This window comes from Trachypithecus francoisi, unplaced genomic scaffold (genome assembly GCF_009764315.1).
Source record: "Trachypithecus francoisi isolate TF-2019V2 unplaced genomic scaffold, Tfra_2.0 Lachesis_group9, whole genome shotgun sequence".
Taxonomy (NCBI): domain Eukaryota; kingdom Metazoa; phylum Chordata; class Mammalia; order Primates; family Cercopithecidae; genus Trachypithecus; species Trachypithecus francoisi.
Window position 1 is genome coordinate 52,172,181 of NW_022681474.1, and position 18,909 is coordinate 52,191,089.

At 41.0% G+C, this 18,909-nt stretch overlaps 1 protein-coding gene across 11 annotated transcripts in view; it reads left to right on the plus strand.

The window, feature by feature from the left end:
• The window catches only part of SHLD2 (shieldin complex subunit 2), an 82,551-nt gene extending 80,710 nt beyond the window's left edge, over nt 1-1,841 (plus strand). For all 11 annotated transcript variants that reach the window (XM_033209042.1, XM_033209052.1, XM_033209041.1 and 8 more), the window contains one exon: nt 866-1,841. In XM_033209042.1, coding sequence (XP_033064933.1) covers nt 866-1,065 — 200 coding nt within the window. In that variant the 3' untranslated portion in view covers nt 1,066-1,841. The remainder of the gene's footprint in view (nt 1-865) is intronic.
• Nucleotides 1,842-18,909: the final 17,068 nt, after the last annotated feature.

Genomic DNA, 18,909 nt, shown 5'->3' on the forward strand with positions numbered 1-18,909 from the left:
GGTAATTGTCAGGGGGTTAGTATGGTCTGAGCATGGTCAATGGTGCTTTGTCATTCTGGTGTTGAACAAACCTGCCAAGTGTCTTGATTAGATGTCCTAAAAAAGTGAGAGGAAGAGTATAGGACAAATGCAAAATAAAATAACACATTTAGCTATACTTTTAGTATTTTTTATTATTGAGATTCAATATTTCTTAAGTGACCAATTCAAGATTCTTTTATATAAAAAGTAAATGTATGCATAAGTAACTTGATCAGAACTGTGAACTGGCTAAGAGCACTCTTCTGATGTACTGTAGCATAACCAGAACTACTGTCGCGACGTCTGAACGGTGTGTTATCTGGGCCTGTTTCTTGTGTCAGTGGGATCACGTGCTGTCACTCTGGAGTGCCTCAATAGCTTGTAACTAGAAAGAGAAGGTGTAGGAAGAGTAGTTTACTTACTTATTTATTTATTTAGAGACAGAATCTTGTTTTGTTGCCCAGGCTGGAGTGCAGTGGCACATTCTTGGCTCACTGCAACCTCTACCTCCCGGGTTCAAACAAATCTCCTGCCTCAGCCTCCCGAGTAGCTGGGATTACAGGCGTGTGCCACCACTCCTGGCTAATTTTTGTATTTTTAGTAGAGACGGGGTTTTACTGTGTTGGCCAGGCATGTGTCGAACTCCTGACCTCAAGTGATCCTGCCATGTCTGCCTCCCAAAGTGCTAGGATTACAGGTGTGAGCCACCGCTACTGGCCGTGAAGAGAAATTTAAAATGGATTTGAAACTTGAGGAACCAAGAGAAACAATGAAACCCCTCAGTGTGTTTGCTCCTGTCAAGCTAGCAGCGATCTTGAGAGCTCTGTGCTTTCATCTTCTGCAGTTCCTTCCTCAGAGATCACCTATGGGATGGTTGTGGCAGACCTGTTCCACTCCTTGTTGGCAGTCAGCGCAGAACCTTGTGTATTGAAGATTCAGAGCCTTTTTGTGTCAGATGAAAACAGCTATCTATTACAACAAGATTTCTCCCTCCTGGATTTTTATCCTGACATTGTAAAGCATGGAGCTGATGCCCTTCTCTGAGGCCAGAGGAAGAAATTGCAGACATTTCAAGGAAGAAGTACTGAAATGATTTGTCTTTTGAAATAAATGAATGACAGGACTTTTGCTTTGGATTTTTTATTAAATATATTTTACAAAGAGAATTGCAGTAGATATATAAATTAAAACTTTTTTCTAAGAAAATCCTGTGAGGTTTAAAAAGCTTGTTTTTGTTTTTTTTGGTTTCTTCCTTTCTTCTGGAGAAATGATCTATCAGTCAAGGCAATGTGTAGCTGATCCCTGAGAATTAAAGGTTTGCCCATTTGTTCACTGTGTTTAGTCCCTGCTGCATTCCAGGCATTGTACTAAGTATGGGGAACTACATGGAAGATATTCCCTTAGAAACTGCTGCAGTGCTTTTGCTTATCCCTACCTAAAAAACTGTCAAATCATTTCCTTCATTATAACTATACATGATAATGGATTAGTTTATATAAACCTATGTTTAGACAAGTTCAAAACAAGCGTGTCTTTCTGTAAAAAGCTTTGAAAATGAAGGAAATGAGATCATGTTTCAATTTATTAAAGCGGGGAAGAGCGTTCTGTGGTTAGTTCGTGTCTAGGATTTGAGTGCCTTACTGAATGTGTTTACCAGCAAACATGTAGCAGTCGGTTCTCTCATTGTGATGGTAGAAGCTCATGTAAAATGGTAGTCATTAATGAGGAAGTATGGCGTGGTACTTATTCTGTAAGTTCAGAGTATGCCAAGTGTTAATATATTACCATATTGCCTGAAAATAAATTTATGATGACATGAACAAGCTTATTTTACTCTGTGTATGTTTTTAAAAATTCCTTTGGTTCAGAGGTGGTTGTTGTTTTTTAACTTGGCTTCCCTAAGAATGAACCACAAGAGTTTTGTGATTCTTTCAAAAATAATGTGCAAAAATGCCTTAATGCATGTCTCTGTGGAGAAGGATCTATAGCTTTCAACAAATCATCAGAGGGTTCTGTGACCAAGAAAGGTAAGAACAAGGCTTTAACTGATGAGTTTCTTTGTGGGGAAGATAAGGGAATTAGAGCAAATGATTACCCAAGTCTGGCAGCCAATAAGGTGGGTACAGAAAGAATTGACCCCATTTTGTCTCTAGAGACTGGAATTCAAACAAAATCATTGATTCCCTTCAATGATTCATCGAATGGGTGATGAAACTTGAGCCTGTAGTTGATGCCTTCTAATCTGTGCTCTCTTAACTATAACCACACTAGGCAGATACTTGGAATTCTGATATAAAATCTGCCCAGTCAATATAGGCCAACCAAGAGAGCTGTTCTCTTAAGTGTGCCCTTCCCCACTTTGACCTCAAGTGGGGACCTAATCCCTACATCAACCAGAACGTGATCCCCAGGAACAGATGGCTCTTCACATCCTACAGGGAAGAAATCTTTAAACCATTTCAAGTGAGACAACAGATCACACCAACATCTCTTCACAGTTGTTGGTATGTATTTCATGAATTAACACAAATTTCCAGGAGCCCTTATTTAGGTTGGACTGTTTCCTCCAGTCTTGAGGAATCTGAGCTATCTGCAGAAGTTATGAGCTATTTAATTGGGATCAGGATCAGCCCATTGCTCCTGCTGTGGTCTGAATGTGTCACCCCAGAATTCTTACGTTGAAACCTCATCTCTGATGGCATTCAGAAGTGGGGCATCTGGGATGTGATTAGGTCATGAGGGCTCTGCCCTTGTGAATGGGATCAGTGCCCTTACAGAAGTGGCCCAAGGGAGCTTCTTTGTCCCATTTTGTCACATGAGGATACAGCCAGAAGGTGTCATCTTTGAAGCAGAGAGCAGGTCCTCACTAGACTCTCAATCTTCTGGCGCCTTGATCATCCCAGCCTTCAAACTGTGAACAATAAGTTTCTGTTACTTGTAAACTGCCCAGTCTGTTACTTTGTTACAGCACCCAGAAAGGACTAAGACACCTCCTGTGTATATTCCTTACCTGAGATGACAAGTACGTGTCTTTAATCTACTCTGATATGTTTTCATAAAACTCAGTGGCGCAGCCAAAGAGTGTCATCCAGCAGTCCCGTATCTGGCAGTCTCATGGTGGGCATTTTAGGGAGACCTCATTCTTCTTCTCCTGATAGTTCAGCTTGCAGGGACAGCTCTCTTATTTTCAGAGAACCATTTTTACTTGTTAGTCACTTAGTTTCCCCAAAGTTATCCTTTTTCTAACAGCATTAGAGGCATTCACCTTTCTCTCCACTAGTAAGGTCTGTGCTAAGTCTCATTTTACATCTTTTTTTTTTGTTTGGTTAGGGGAAAGGGGGTCTGATATCAAATGAGTTGACAACATTGGGTGCATGATCCACCCTACAGACGTTTGCTGAATGTCTACCATGTGCCAGGCACTGGGAATACAAAGACACGAAGGTCTGCCTTCTGTGAGTTCACAAGCAAGCTGGTAAAGAAATACTTAAACAAAATTATATCAGCGCCAAGATTAAATCTGTGGAATACAGAGCCAAGGCGAAAGAGGTAACAGTAGGATGGGTTTGTTAGTCATGACTCTTGGTTGCAAGTGATAAAAACCTAACTCAGAGTAGCTTGAGCAAAAAAGGGGGACTTGATTGACTCACATAAATGAGGCTAGTACCAGCTTAAGGCACAGTTGACTCCATTGGCCTAAATTACCTGGTTACCCCAACTCCCTAATTCCCTCCCTCCCTCCTTCCCTTCCTTCCTTCCTTTCCTTCCTTCCTTCCTCTTTCTTTCTCTCTCTGTCCTTCCTTCCCTCCCTCCGTCCCTCCCTCCCTCTCTCTCATCAGAAGAGGTCTTTTACGCTGTTATGCAAAAGCATAGATGTTTCTACAAAGTTTTGATAGGATAACATTCTCACAGTGATTATAAATTTTCATCATCCCTAGAATTCTAAACTACTGGGATCTGAGGCCATAAGTTGTTTAAGAGTATTCTGATATTACCTTAGATTCAGCAAAACTTGAATAGTTGATCATGCCTTTCTTAGAAGAAAATATCTGTAATTTCTCAGAACGATATAGAATGAGACAGAAAAGCTAACCATCCCTATGTTTCTAGGTGTTGGAACACAGGTCATGAATCATAGAACAATTATAATAAAGTGTTCATCTTTCTCAGTAGTTTAATTCTGGCCCCTGATTGAATGTCAACAGGGGAGAAATGTGTGAGAGGGGATGAGGTTTGCCAATTAATTGTCATTATGTCTTTGGAGGTCTTGAACCTGGTTTGTTATTAAGAAGTGAATTCTACCCACTTAAGGCATACATTTGTAAAGGTAACCTCTCTGCTTCACTGCAAGCTCTACCTCCCAGGTTCAAGCAATTCTCCTGCCTCAGTCTCCCAAGTAGCTGGGATTACAGGTGTGCACCACCACGCCCGGCTAACTTTTGTATTTTTAGTAGAGATGAGGTTTCACCATGTTGGCCAGGCTGGTCTTGAACTCCTGACCTCAAGTGATCTGCCCGCCTCGGCCTCCCAGAGTGCTGGGATTACAGGCGTGAGCCACTGTGCCTGGTCTTAAGTTTATAATTTCTTAACATTGTGTTTAATTAAGCCTATTCACAAATATTCTTAAATAACATACCAAAAGAATTTACTTACACTCTAATAGGAAAGATTCTAAAGGAAAGATTCTACATTAGGATGCAGAATCTTCAGGAAACAATCTTCAATTTCTTGACTTAGACATTCTTGGTAACAGACCCATACAGTAAGCTGGGTCCTGCAATATGCAGTAGAAACACAACGTCAAATTAGATTTCAGCCCTGCCTCTAGGAGCTCACAGAGCAGGGGAGAAGTAAATCAATTATTATAGCACAACATGACAATTTGTGATCATGAAGATAACAGATAAAATCAGCCATATTTGGAGTTGTGATTGTGTAGGGGAATGTCCTTATTCTGAAGAAAGAGACACACACTGAGTATTTACATTTCATGATGTCTGCAAATTACTTTCAAGTGCTTTGTTGAAAAAAGGGATGGAGAGTAAGCCACAAGAGAGAAAGCAAGTGTGCCAAAACAATGATATTTGGTTAATGAAGGTGAAAGGTATAAAGGTGCCCATTACATTTTTCTCTCAACTTTTGCTCTGAAATTTTTCAAATTAAGAAGTTGGGGAAGTTTCCATCCTCAAATGAAGATGCCACTAGTCATATAACAGCAATGAACTGAGATCACACCAGTGGACTCCAGCCTGGGCGACAGAGCAAGACTCTCTCTCAAAAAAGGCAAAAAACAAACCAAACCAAAACAAACAAACAAAAACAAGGAACATGCATTTTTGTTTAAAGGAAAATGTTCTTTTAATTTTTTTTTTTTTTTTTGAGATGGAGTCTTGCTCTGTCGCCCAGGCTGGAGTGCAGTGGCGCGATCTCAGCTCACTGCAAGCTCCGCCTCCTGGGTTCACGCCATTCTCCTGCCTCTGTCTCCCGAGTAGCTGGGACTATATAATAAAAAAATATATATTTATTTAGGGTCTTTCAATGTTGCCCAAGTTGGACTCAAACTCCTGGGCTCCAGTGATCCATCACCTCAGCCTCCTGCATGTATCTACATCTTATTTTATTTTATTTTTAGAGACACTCTGTTAACCAGGTTGGAGTACAGTAGTGTGATCATGGCTCACTGCAGCCTCAACCTCCCTGGGCTCAAGTGATCCTCCCTCCTCAGCCTCCTATGAGTAGCCGGGACTACAGGCATGTGCCTCCACACCTGGATACTTTTTGTATTTTTTGTAGAGACATGGTTTTGCCATGTTGCCCAGGCTGGTCTAAACTCCTGGCTTCAAGTGATCCCCTTTGCCTCAGCCTCCCAAAGTGCTGGGATTACAGGTGTAGACTCCCACCTCTGGCCCACATTCTCACTGATAGTCTTTGCACACATCTTTCATTCCTTCTGGGAATTTATTCTAAGAAAATAGAATTTTGGGGTCAAAGTACTTGTGTGTATGTATCTGTACCAGGAAAAAAGCAGAAATTCCAGTATCAACAGATAACCAGAGCCAAGCAAGGTTGTACACGCCTATAGTCCCAGCTACTCAGGAGGCTGAGGTGGGAGGATTGCGTGGCATGAGCCCAGGAGTTAGAGGCTACAGTGAGCTATGATTGCACCACTGTACTCCAGCCTGGGCAATAGAGCAAGACCCTGTCTCTGAAAAAACAAAACAGATAACAATTGTTACTATTTTGTTGAACATTTTCCAGATACCCTGATAGAAACACACTTTTACATAAATGGGACCATTCCATATAGGCCAGTATGTAGTGTGTTCTTTTTTTACTCCACAATTTGCCATATACCTGTTTCCAAATCAATCAGCATAGATTAAATCATATCAACTACACAGGATTCCATCGTCTGTGTGTGCTCTCAAATCCTACTTTTAAAATGTTCTCAGAAAGGTTATCCTGAAATATATTCCTATCGGGAGTTTTCCACACTCTAAACTGAATTGTATAAGTAAAAGACTGATTGTTAGGTTTAAAAGAGGTTATCTGTTTTAATTGGAGTTTTTCTTTCTTTCTTTTTTTTTTTTTTTTTTTTTTTTTGAGACACAGTTTCACTCTGTCACCCAGGCTGGAGTGCAGTGGTGCGATCTTGGCTCACTGCAACATCTGCCTCTCTGGTTCAAGCAATTCTCCTGCCTCAGCCTCCTGAGTAGCTGGGATTACAGGCGCGCACCACCACGCCCAGCTAGTTTTGTATTTTTAGTAGAGACAGGATTTCGCCATGTTGGCCAGGCTAGTCTTGAACTCCTGGCCTCAAGTGATCTGCCTGCCTCAGCCTCCCCAAGTACTGAGACTACAGGTGTGAACCAACGCGCCCAGCCTTAATTAGAATTATTTTGTTGCTAAAGTGATTATACATTTGTTTCATATGCTTATCAGTCTTTTGCAGTTTGCTTTTTCATATTTTACCTCAGACCATTTTTATTTGGAGGAAGCCTTTTATTAAATTAGCATGTTCTCCTTATAAAGTTATTAATTTTTAACGTGTGTCACAGACATTTTCCCCAAGCTTGTTATATACGTTTTGACATGTAGAAATTATAAATATTTACATGGATCAACCCATCAATCTTTTTTATTGTTTCTAGATTTTATGACATGCCTAGATAGCTTCTTTTATACTATAAGATTATACACGTTTTCTTCAAAAAATGTTTTGAAACATTTATGATTTTTATGTTTGTATTTAAATCTTTAATTATCTAAAATGTAGTGCATGATATGAATGATTTATTTTCTAACTGATTTATTTTCCTAAAATGGCCAGCTCGTTGTCCCAACACTGTTGATTTCTTTCTTTCCCCTTAGTGACGTAGATGTGATCTTTATTATAATATGAAATTATTATTCCTGCTAGCACTACTTGGGGACTTTCTAGTCTGTTTAATTGTTCTGTGTTTATTGCTGAGCCAGAACCATACAGTTACAATTATTGTAACTTTACATCTGATAGGAAAAGTACCCCCATATTTTTCTACATTAAAATTATTTTTCTCAGACATCTTTGCCCATCTGTTCTCTTTTATTTCCCATTAAAAGTATATGTTGCAGTGTTTTTTAGTATATTCAGAGTGTGTGACCATCACCACACTCAATTTTATAACATTTCATCACCCCCAAAAGAATCATCCAGTTACATTAACTGTACCACCCCACAGCCAGTAACAGTCGCTCCTCCATACTCACCCCCTTTCCCCCAGCCCTACGTAACCACTCTTCTACTTAGTGGCTGCATAAATTTAACTATTCTGACATTTCACAAGAATGGAATCACACAATATGTGGTCTTTTGTAACTGATTTCTTTCACTTGGTATATAGTGTTTTCAAGGTTCACACATGTAGCATGTGTCACTACTTTATTGTTTTTATTGCCAAATAATATTCCATTGTATGGATATACCGCATTTTATTTATCTATTCATCAGTTGATGAACAATTGAGTTTTTCCCACTTTTTGGCTATTTTTATTTATACTGTTGTGAACATTTGTGTGTAAGTCTTTGTGTGGATGTATATTTTCATTTCTTTTGGGTATGTACCCAGGAATGGAATTGCTGGGTTGTATGGTTTAATAATTTGAGGAACTGCCAAACTTTTCTAATGCAGGTGTGCTATTTTACATTCCCACGAGAATCCACTGGAGTTCTGATTTCTCCACATCCTCACCAGCACTTTTTATTACTATCTGACTTTTTGATTATAGCCATGCTAGTGGGCATACCATCTTTTCTTACAGATAAATTTAGAATCATTTTATCCCATTGATATTTTTAATGAGATTGCTTTGAATTTATGGATCATTTGGACATGTTTTCAGTGGTTAAGGCTTACCATTTAAGAATAGCATGCTTTTCCAATTAATAAAGTATTCTTGAATGTTCCTTAGCTTTAGCTTTATTTAGCAGTCCAAATTTAAAGGGTATTAACTATGGAATTTTTTTTTTTTTTTTGATACAGGGTCTCACTCTGTTGCCCAGGCTGGAGTGCAGTGGTATGATCTCAGCTCACTGCAACCTCTGCCTCTCAGGCTCAAGCTATCCTCCCACCTCAGCCTCCCGGGTAACTGGGGCTACAGGCATGTGCCACCACACCCAGATAATTTTTGTATTTCTTGTAGAGATGAGGTTTTACCATGTTGCCCAGACTGGTCTGGAACTCCTGGGCTCAAGCAATCCGCCTGCCTCAGCCTCCTAAAGTGCTTGGATTACAGGTATGAGCCATCAGCCAGTTTTTGTTTTTGTTTTTTTAAATCATTGATTTCAGCTATGCTCTACTGAATCCCTTTTCCATCCCCTCATGTCTCAGGTGCCTTACATAACTTCCCAGTCATTGTGTTTTAGAAAGTCTGGTATTGTTTAAATTCCAACCTAATTTTGCTCTTCTCCAGAGCAGGTCCAGCTAGTCACTAAGGGGACTTGGAATGGGGAGGAGACAGGTGCGCTCTTCCTTTCCTTTGACTCCAGCTGTTGGGGCTGGAGGGAGGGCGTGAACTGGCAACGTGGTGAATTCTCCCCATGCCTTCCCAGCTTCCTGAGGCCTAGCTCCTCCAGTGAGCTGGGAAGGGAGAAAAGAAGGAAAGGGGACAGTGGTGCTTACCAGCCGGCTAACGCTGTGGTCCTCTCCTTTGATGGATTCCGCTTTTCTAGCCAGTACTTACTGCTGATGCCTTCTGTGCAGCAGGCGTTGAGTACTGCTCTTTCTGGGGTCCATGTGAGAGTTATTCCCGAGCTCACCCTTCTAGTATCATATGTACACAGTTGTTTTCATGGGAGATTCAGCTCTGTCTGGTCTCTCCTGCCCCCTCCACTCTCTCCAACTGTACCTCCTTTCTCCATCTTGCAATCTCTCTCTGATTGACTTCACTCATGCTCAGACAGGCATGGAGAGGCAGGTCAGCAAATTCTTCACACTATCAGACTTTAGACAAGCTAAGGAATTGTCCTTCTCTGCATACTGTATATAGCACAGTTTGATTTATATCGCATCCTAATCATACTGTCTGGAAGAATCTTACCAAAATGGTATCGTTATTCCCCTACGTGGGGAATTAGGGCTTGATTTTACCTTCTTTATTATAATTATTTTTATTTGATCAAATTACTAGGAAATATCCTTCACTTCTAAAGAATACAATTTCTCTGTGTTAGAAAGAGCAGTCCTGGTGTGATGGCTCACTCCCGTAATCCCTGCACTTTGGGAGCCTGAGATGGGAGGATTGCTTGAGGCCAGGAATTCGAGATCAGCCTGGACAACATAGCAAGATCTTGTCTCTATAAAAAACTAAAAAAAATTAGCCAGGCATGGTGACACACTACTCAGGAGGCTGCCACTACACTCCAGCCTGGATGACAAAGCGAGACCCTGTCTCTAAAAAAATAAAAACAACAACAACAAACATACATACATAAAAAGATCACGTCCAAATAAAAGAAAAAGATAATATGGTTTTGGTCCCCAAAACTGACATCACATAGGAGATATTGGAACTTTGTGGGTGGGAGCCAAGCACATGCTGGTGCCTCTTCTCTGGGTCATGTCTGTACTGGTTGTTTGGATTCCTTGGCAAAAACTGATTATGCAAAGAGAGTAGGATGCCTGAGTCGAATTGGGTCAATCAGATTCTTTTTCTTGACATTAAAAAAAAAATTGCATGAAAATGTATAGTTAAATGCACAGGTCTTAAGTGTACAATTTAGAGTTTTGACAAATATACACATTCATGTAACCGAACCCCAAACAAGATATGGAGCATTTCCATCACCCTAGAATTTTCGTTCATCTCCCCTTCCAGTCAGTCTCCATCCATGATGGCCAACCACTATTCTGATTTCTATTACTATATTACTAGTTTGATCTGTCTTTGGACTTCATGTAAGTGAAATCATACAGTACATATTCCTTTGTGACTGGCTTTTTTTAACCTAAGAATGTCTTTAGGTTAATCCATATTTTTATGTGAATCAGCAGTTTATTCTTTTTTATTGTTCAGTAATATATCAATGTGTGAATATATTTTCCATTCTCCTGTTGAAGGTCATTTGAGTTCTTTTCAGTTTTGGGCTATTATGAATAAAGCTGCTAAAAACACTTTTAAAACAAGTCTTGTTGTGGACAAATTTTTCTTGGGGCAGGGATTCAAATAGCTAGGATTGAGATTGTTGGTTTATTGGATAGGTATATATTTAACTTGAGAAGAATCTGCCAAACAGTGCTCCAAAGTTGTGCAATTTTACAGTCTCTGCAGCCAAAACGGAGGCTTGCAGTTGTTCTACATTCTTGCCAACATTTGAGGTGTCAGTCATTTTCACTGTAGCCATTCTAGAGGCGGTGAAGTGGGATCTCCTGGTTTTGGTTTCTCTTTCGCTGATGACTAATGATGCGCAACTTTCCATGTGCTCATTGGCCATTTGTATACCTTCACTTGTGAAGTGTCTCTCAAGTCATTTGCACATTTATCTTATTGGGTTGTTTGTCTTTTTACTGATCAGACATATGTATTCTAGATAGAAGTCAGATATATGTATTATTGATATTTCAAAGCGTTTTGTTCAGCAGTAGAAATGCTGGCTATATGATTCAAGAATAAAAATAGGTATGTAATTGTAACAGGAAGTCTTAAATTAAAATGTCACTATTTTGAATAACTAGAATATATATATTAAGAAAAATAATCCCAGGAAATCAAAACTATGCTAGTAATACATTAATTACACATAACAAATTTACAAAATTATATTACCATATAACAGTAATACGTAGTTCTAAATAAAAATAATCATGCTCACAGATAAAACCAAAAACTGTAAGAGCTTGATTTATTGAAAGGAAATGATTTAAATATCATGAGGGAAATAAAAGGAGATAAGAATTAGTGGAAGACCCTACCATGCTCCTGCTGTTTGGGAAGATGTAATATACAGAGTTAATTCAACAATAACCAAAGTCCCTGAGGGATGGCATATACGAGTTGACAATTCAATTTAAAAATTAATTGAGGGGATTAAACAGAAATGTAAATATTCCAATAACCATTGAATTATACAGTTTAAATGGATGAATCATATAGGTGAATTGTATCTCAATAAAATGATTATTAAATCGTATATGTGAATTATATCTCAATAAAACGATTATTTAAAAAATAAACAGGGAAATTTTTTTTTATTTTTGAGACAGAGTTTTGCTCTTGTTGCCCAGGCTGGAGTGCAATGGCACGATCTTGGCTCACCACAAACTCTGCCTCCCAGGCTCAAGTGATTCTCCTGCCACAGCCTCCCAAGTAGCTGGGATTACAGGCATGCTCCTCCATGCCCGGCTAATTTTGTATTTTTAATAGAGATGGGGTTTCTCCATGTTGGCCAGACTGGTCTCGAACTCCCGACCTTAGGTGATCCTCCCGCCTCGGCCTCCCAAAGTGCTGGGATTACAGGCCACCGTGCCCAGCCTAATGGGGAAATATTTTTTAAGTTAAAGCAAAAAAAACAAGGTAAGCCAAGCAAAAAAATATTAAAATATATGATTTTGGTGTTTACAGCGCATTGGGTAAAAAATCTTACTAGGAAACAGTATGTAAAATATTTCATTTTTAGAAAGCCATACATTAAATCAATGGAGAGTGACCAAAAAATTTTAACACTGTTTACTATGGTAAATATTTTCCTTAATGAAACGTGGAAACATTTCTGAGAACAGAAATAAGATGAAGATGTCCACTATCATCACTTGTATTCAGTACTTTCCTGGTATTCCTAACAAGAGTAATAAGGCAAAAAAGTTGAAATAAAAATACTAAGATTGGAACTGAGATACAAAACTTGCATGTATATTAACAACTCAAAAGAATCCAGAGATAAGTTATTAGAATTAGTGAGTTTAGCATGACTGAATAAATGGTCAAAATAGGAAACCAAATTTTATTTCTGTATACCAGCAAGAGTTAGAAAATAAAAAAAATTTACAACAATACCATTTATGGTAGCATAAAGATTCAAATGTCTGGGGAAAAATTTAATGAAAGATGTCCATGACACTTTAAATATTATTTAGAGAAATGAGAGAAGAGGTAAATAAACGGAAGTATATACCATGTGAACTGATTAGATGACCCAGTATTTTAAACATGTCAATTCTCCCCTGAATTCACTTATAAACTCAATGCAATCCCAATCAAAATCACAATAGGCTTCTTTTTAGAGGAATGAGAGGGACTTAGCAAGCTGATTCTAAAATGTATATGGAAATGCAAAGTGCCCAAATAACTAAAATGCTCTTGAAGAAGTAGAATCAGATTGAGGACTTACTCAACCACATATTGACTTATGATAAATTAGTAATTAGGATGCAGAGGGGTTAGTATAAAGATAAGCAAATTGACCAGCTTAACAGAAGGAGCCCAGAAACAGACCTAAACATACCTGGACCCTTGATTTATTACCTAGGGGGGTGCAGCAGACCAGTGGGAAAAGAAGAGTCTTTTTAAAGATGATGCTGGGATAATTGAATACCTTTATGAAATAAAAAAAAAGAAACTTGAACTCTATGTAATAACTTAATAAACATGGGTATCAAGTAGATTCTAGATCTACCTGTGAAAGGGAAAATAGTAAAGCTTCTAGAAAATAGTATAGGAGAATATATTCATGATCTTAAGGTATGGAAAAACTTCATAAACAGGTTGCAATAAGCACCAATATAAGAGAAAAACTGTTTCATTTGATAACATTAAAATTAACAACTTCGTCAATCAAAAGGAAGTCATAAAGTGAGAGTAGGTTATCCAAAAATATATTAGTAGTTTTTAAAGAACAGAATGGGAAAAAAATATTGTAATACATATAATCAAAATGAGATCCACAAATCAAAAAGAAAGCCACAAATAACCCAACAGGGGGGAAAAAAAAAAAAAAAAAAGCATGACCCATGAATAGGCACTTCACAAGAAAGACATTCAAATGACTTTTAACATACAAAGTTGTTCAATCTCATTAATCATCAAAGAAGTACACGTTAAATCCACAAGGAAATGCCTGTCTGTCCTGAAAAGAACGGCTAAAATTAAAAAGCCTGACAATACCAAGTGTTGACAAGGACACGGAGCCGTGGGAATTCTTATACACTCTCAATTGCCAGTGAAAATGTAAACTGGCACATCTACCTTGGAGAACAGTATAGTTTTATCTACTAAATTTGAAGATATGCAAATCCATCAACTCCATTCTAATGTTATATTCCTCCAAAATGCATGCACATTTGCACCAAGATACATATGCAGGAATATTCATAGTAGTGTTATTTGTGATAGCCTCAAATAAAAACAATCCCAAAGTCCATTAACAGTAGAATGAATAAACAGTGAAGTATCAAGCAATATTACACAGCAATGGACATGAATAAACTGCATACGCGCAAAAAGAATGACTCAAAATGTAATGTTGAATGAAGGAAGCTAAACGCAAAATACTTCCTTTTTGATGCCTTACATATATGGAGAAATTACATAATATGTGTGTGTATATATACAGTGTGTGTATATATATACACATACATATATATCAAAATAGGAAAACCAATTTTATTTCTGTATACCAGCAAGAGTTAGAAAATAAAAAAAATTTAAAACAATGCCATTTATGGTAGCATAAAAATTCAAATGTCTGGGAAAAATTTAATGAAAGATGTCCACTACACTTTAAATATTATTTAGAGAAAAGAGAGAAGAGGTAAACAAACGGAAGTATATACAATGTGAACTGATTAGATGACCCAGTATTTTAACGATGTCAGTTCTCCCCTGAATTGACTTATAAACTCAACGCAACCCCGGGCGTGGTGGCTCACGCCTGTAATCCCAGCACTTTGGGAGGCCGAGGCAGGCAGATCACGAGGTCAGGAGATCCAGACCATTCTGGCTAACACGGTGAAACACCGTCTCTACTAAAAAAAAAAAAAATACAAAACATTAGCCGGGCATGGTGGTGGGCGCCTGTAGTCCCAGCTACTCGGGAGGCTGAGGCAGGAGAATGGCACGAAGCCGGGAGGCGGAGCTTGCAGTGAGCCGAGATCGCGCCACTGTACTCCAGCCTGGGAGACAGAGCTAGACTCCTTCTCAAAACAAACAAACTCAATGCAATCCCAATCAAAATCACAATAGGCTTCATATATACATATACATAGATATATACACACATACATAGATATATACGTATATATACACATATATATACGCACACACATATACATAGAGAAAGTTGCATGGTTAGGTGGTAAAAGCAGTGTTTGCCATAAAAATCAGGTCGTTGGTTATTTTGGCGAGGAGGGAGTGGTAGTGCTTGGGAGGGGACACAAGGGAAGGTTTTGGGACGGCCGGTATACCGGTTGTCAATGTATGACCTCGCACCTCCAGTCATCCTTTAACATCTGCTCTGCGGTCACCGCCAGAATCCCCTTCCGCGGCTCCCTTCGCGGCGGGGAGGATGCTGAACAGTAGAGGGTGCTAGAGACGCGCTGCGGGAGGCTGGCGCTTGGGTCCGGCTGCGGGCCCCAGGCCGCAGATCGCGCTCTGCCGGTGCCCCAGGCCCGCACGCGCGGCCCCTCCGCCACCTCGCGGCCCGACCTGACCTGTCAGTCACGTCCCCACGGCTCTCCTAGCGGAGACCCCGCCGTGTCCAGGCTCCGTCCCCACAGTGTCCAGACCCCTGGAAGTTTGTCAGTCAGCACCCTGATGCCAGCCGATTCTCCAAAAAAGCCAGGGGGATCCAAGCAGATCATTTGCCGGACGGTACTGCAGCAATGGAGATGAACAGATAATTCACACAGAAAGGATGGGAGGGAGAGACGTGCGAGGGGTAGGGAGGGCGGAAGGAAGGTCTAAGGGAAGGAGCGGAGTGGGGAGGGAGGAAGGCAGGCAGGAATGGAATGAAAGAAGGGAGGAAGGACTCGTTGAATGCACAGGCTCCCCGGTGCTGCACGGGCTGGAGCGGCTCTCACAGGCACGGGGCCCCCAACAGACCCTCCCAGGTTGCTGGAATGTTGTGGCCCTGCAGGGCGTCTCTGTCTGTCTTTTTTGAGGTCTCTCTGGCAATATGTGATAACGATAACATTTTTAGACATCCGGAATCTGATTTAAATTCTAGTTCCATCACCTTCTAGCTGTGGGGCCCTGAGAAACAGCACATCCTCCCGGATCCTCCCTTCTCTCTTGTTCACAGGTAGGGAAGGCTACTTGGGGCGGGGGGTGGGGGTAGGGGCGCGGGGTCGGGGCGACTTTGCAGATTTACCAAGCTGATGTACGAAGACCCACTACAGCTGTAAGGGCTAGCTCCTTTCTCCCACTCTGGCAGTCACTCCACTTTGAGAAACATACCTCTTCAAATAAAGCTACAAGTGGAGAGGGGCAGGTGATTTGGGCAAATAATTCCATACTAAATATTAGGACAAAACATGCTAGGCAAATATCACAATCCGGCTTCACAGTGGCATACTAAATTCAACCAAGAAATATACCCATGATGTTGAAAGAACCAGGCTTATGGAATGTAAACAGCAAACTATTTTATTCTTGTTTTCTATTTACCAATTCAAACCTGCTCTGCAGGTCACTCCTCCCTGCCCCTGGGATAAAATCTAGGGCATGTTCTGTGACTTTTTGGATCACAAAATTCATATGATTTTTGGATCATTCTTAGTTAACCAAAAATTTCTCCTGTAACTTCTAGCTGTAAAAACAGGCTCTGTTCAGCATTTAAAATGTCCAATCCCATGTAAGAGTCTAAACTTCGGATTTCATTTTAAGCTTCCTCTTGATTCCTCCCCCAAGCCTGGCCCAGGCTTGCATTTGGCTCTGGGCGTTGGGCGGGTAGCAGTGTTTCCTCTCCGTTTTTCACTTTCACTCCTCCCTCACCAACTAGCTTGCAGGGATTTCTGATCACTTAGTAGAGTCTAGAGGCGTAAGGGAAGGAGGTCACCAAGGGGCAGGCCAGGCTTTATGTGAATAGTCCCCCTGTTCACAGTAGAGGTCCCCTTCTACTGCAGACATCTTCCCCATGGTTCCTGTGACCCAGGTTTGTCTCCGAATGGGGTTAGCACACAGTACCATCTCCATCCCCTTTAAAGGTGTTTATTACATTTTTTTGGAAATGGAGGTCTGGAAATTATATTTCCTGGACAGTCTTACGAGCAGGGTTCCAGGTTGATTCTGCCAAATGTGAGGCACTCAGGTGAGACTAGAAAGCAGAAAGATGGTTTAAAAAATCATTGTTTTCTTCCTTTGACTCTGAACTTACGAAAGCAGGATGCTCGAGACTCTTGCAGTAATTTGGGCAAAGATTTCCACAGTGCAAAATAGACAAAACATAATGCAAATAGCTGTACAAATGACAGTCCATCATCATCATAGAATGTCAGTTTGGCAACAATGGCATCGAGGCCCAAAAGCAGCTGTGCAGCAGGGGGGTTCCTCCTTGGTGACTGGATGGGCACAGCCAAGCACAGGCTCCTGAAGATCCCAGCTCTAGGAAACATCAGCATGGTTCATTGCATCGTCCACCCGAATTCTTCACCCCTCCCTGTGGCTGTGTCCATTGCCCTGTAGCGCTGCAGTTCCCCTCAGGAAAAAGGCATCATTTATTTCTCCGCCCCTTGATTTGGAGCTTGGCTATGTGACTTGCTTTGGCCAATGGGATATTGGGTGACACAACATAAGCAGAGACACCGATGCATATCTGCACAATGCAGCTTGCCTTTTTATGCTTCTGCCTTCACCATGAAAAGAGCTTTCCCTGGGGGTAGCAGCTGTCCCTGCAGCCTGTGTTCAGAATGCACAAATGTGAGGAGCCAAGCCCAGCCAGACCCACACCTTGAAAGTGAGTTGCCAGGCCCGGCGCAGTGGTTCACACTTGTAATCCCAGCACTTTGGGAGGCCAAGGCAGGCAGATCACCTGAGGTTGGGAGTTCGAGACCAGCCTGACCAACAAGGAGAAACCCCGTCTCTACTAAAAAATACAAAATTAGGCCCCGTGCATTGGCTCACGCCTGTAATCTCAGCACTTTCGGAGGCTGAGGCAGGCGGATCACCTGAGGTCGGGAGTTCGAGACCAGCCTGGCCAACATGGAGAAACCCCGTTTCTACTAAAAATACAAAAGCAGCCAAGCGTGGTGACACATGCCTGTAATCCCAGCTACTTGGGAGGCTGAGGCAGGAGAATCACTTGAACCCAGGAGGCAGAGGTTGCAGTGAGCCAAGATCGCGCCATTGCACTCCAGCCTAGGCAACAAGAGTGAAACTCCATCTCAAGAAAGAAAGGAAAGAAAGGAAAGAGAGACAAAATTAGCCGGGCGTGGTAGCGCATGCCTGTAGTCCCAGCTACTCGGGAGGCTGAGGCAGGAGAATCACTTGAACCTGGGAGGCAGAGGTTGCAGTGAGCTGAGATTGTACCATTGCACTCCAGCCTGGGCAACAAGGGTGAAACTCTGTCTAAAAAAAAAAAAAAAAAAAAGTGTGTTACCTATCCTAGATCAGACCACCTCCAGTCAACCCACAGATGTGTTAGAAATGAGTGCTCATTTAAGTATGGCATCGACATGTTGCGATTAGTTGTTATGCACCATTATAGCAAAAAACAGTACACTGATACAAGTAACTGTTCCCTTATTGGCTTCACCAGCCTTCCCAAGAATTGTTTAATCCCATTCCCTGTATACAATCACTCTCTGCCGAGAATCCTTTCTCTGAGAAAAGAGTTCTGAGAAAAGAATTTTGTTTTCTGCTTGAGGCAGACCAACGCTCATGCCAAGAACAACTGGAAAAGCTGAATAAAACACAGAAAATCTCTTTAAAAAGTTTTTGGAAAGCTTCGCAGTTAACAAGAATTTGAAGGGCCACAATCTCAAAAGAAGGAAAACACAAGGAGGTGACTTGGCCCTCTGTGAACTACTTTTCCCTTCAGGAAACGTGCTGATTTTAGCTAAGAGGCCAAGCATTTGGGCAGACGGCCATAGCTAAGAGGCAGCAAAGGCAGCAGAGTCTAGTGCTGGAGAGGCAAGAAATGGAGACTGAGGTTGTCAATGCAGCTGGAACTGGAGGGGCCAAGATACCATATAGAAGGGAGACACAGAAAAGGAACACTTTCCCCTTGAGGCATCTGCTGAGTTAAGCTATGCAGAAAGGCTATGAAAGGTAGCAGGTTTTGGCAGTGGCATATTAATGAGATAAAAATTGGAGTTCAGGGCCGGGCGCGGTGGCTCAAGCCTGTAATCCCAGCACTTGGGAGGCCGAGACGGGCGGATCACGAGGTCAGAGTTCGAGACCATCCTGGCTACACGGTGA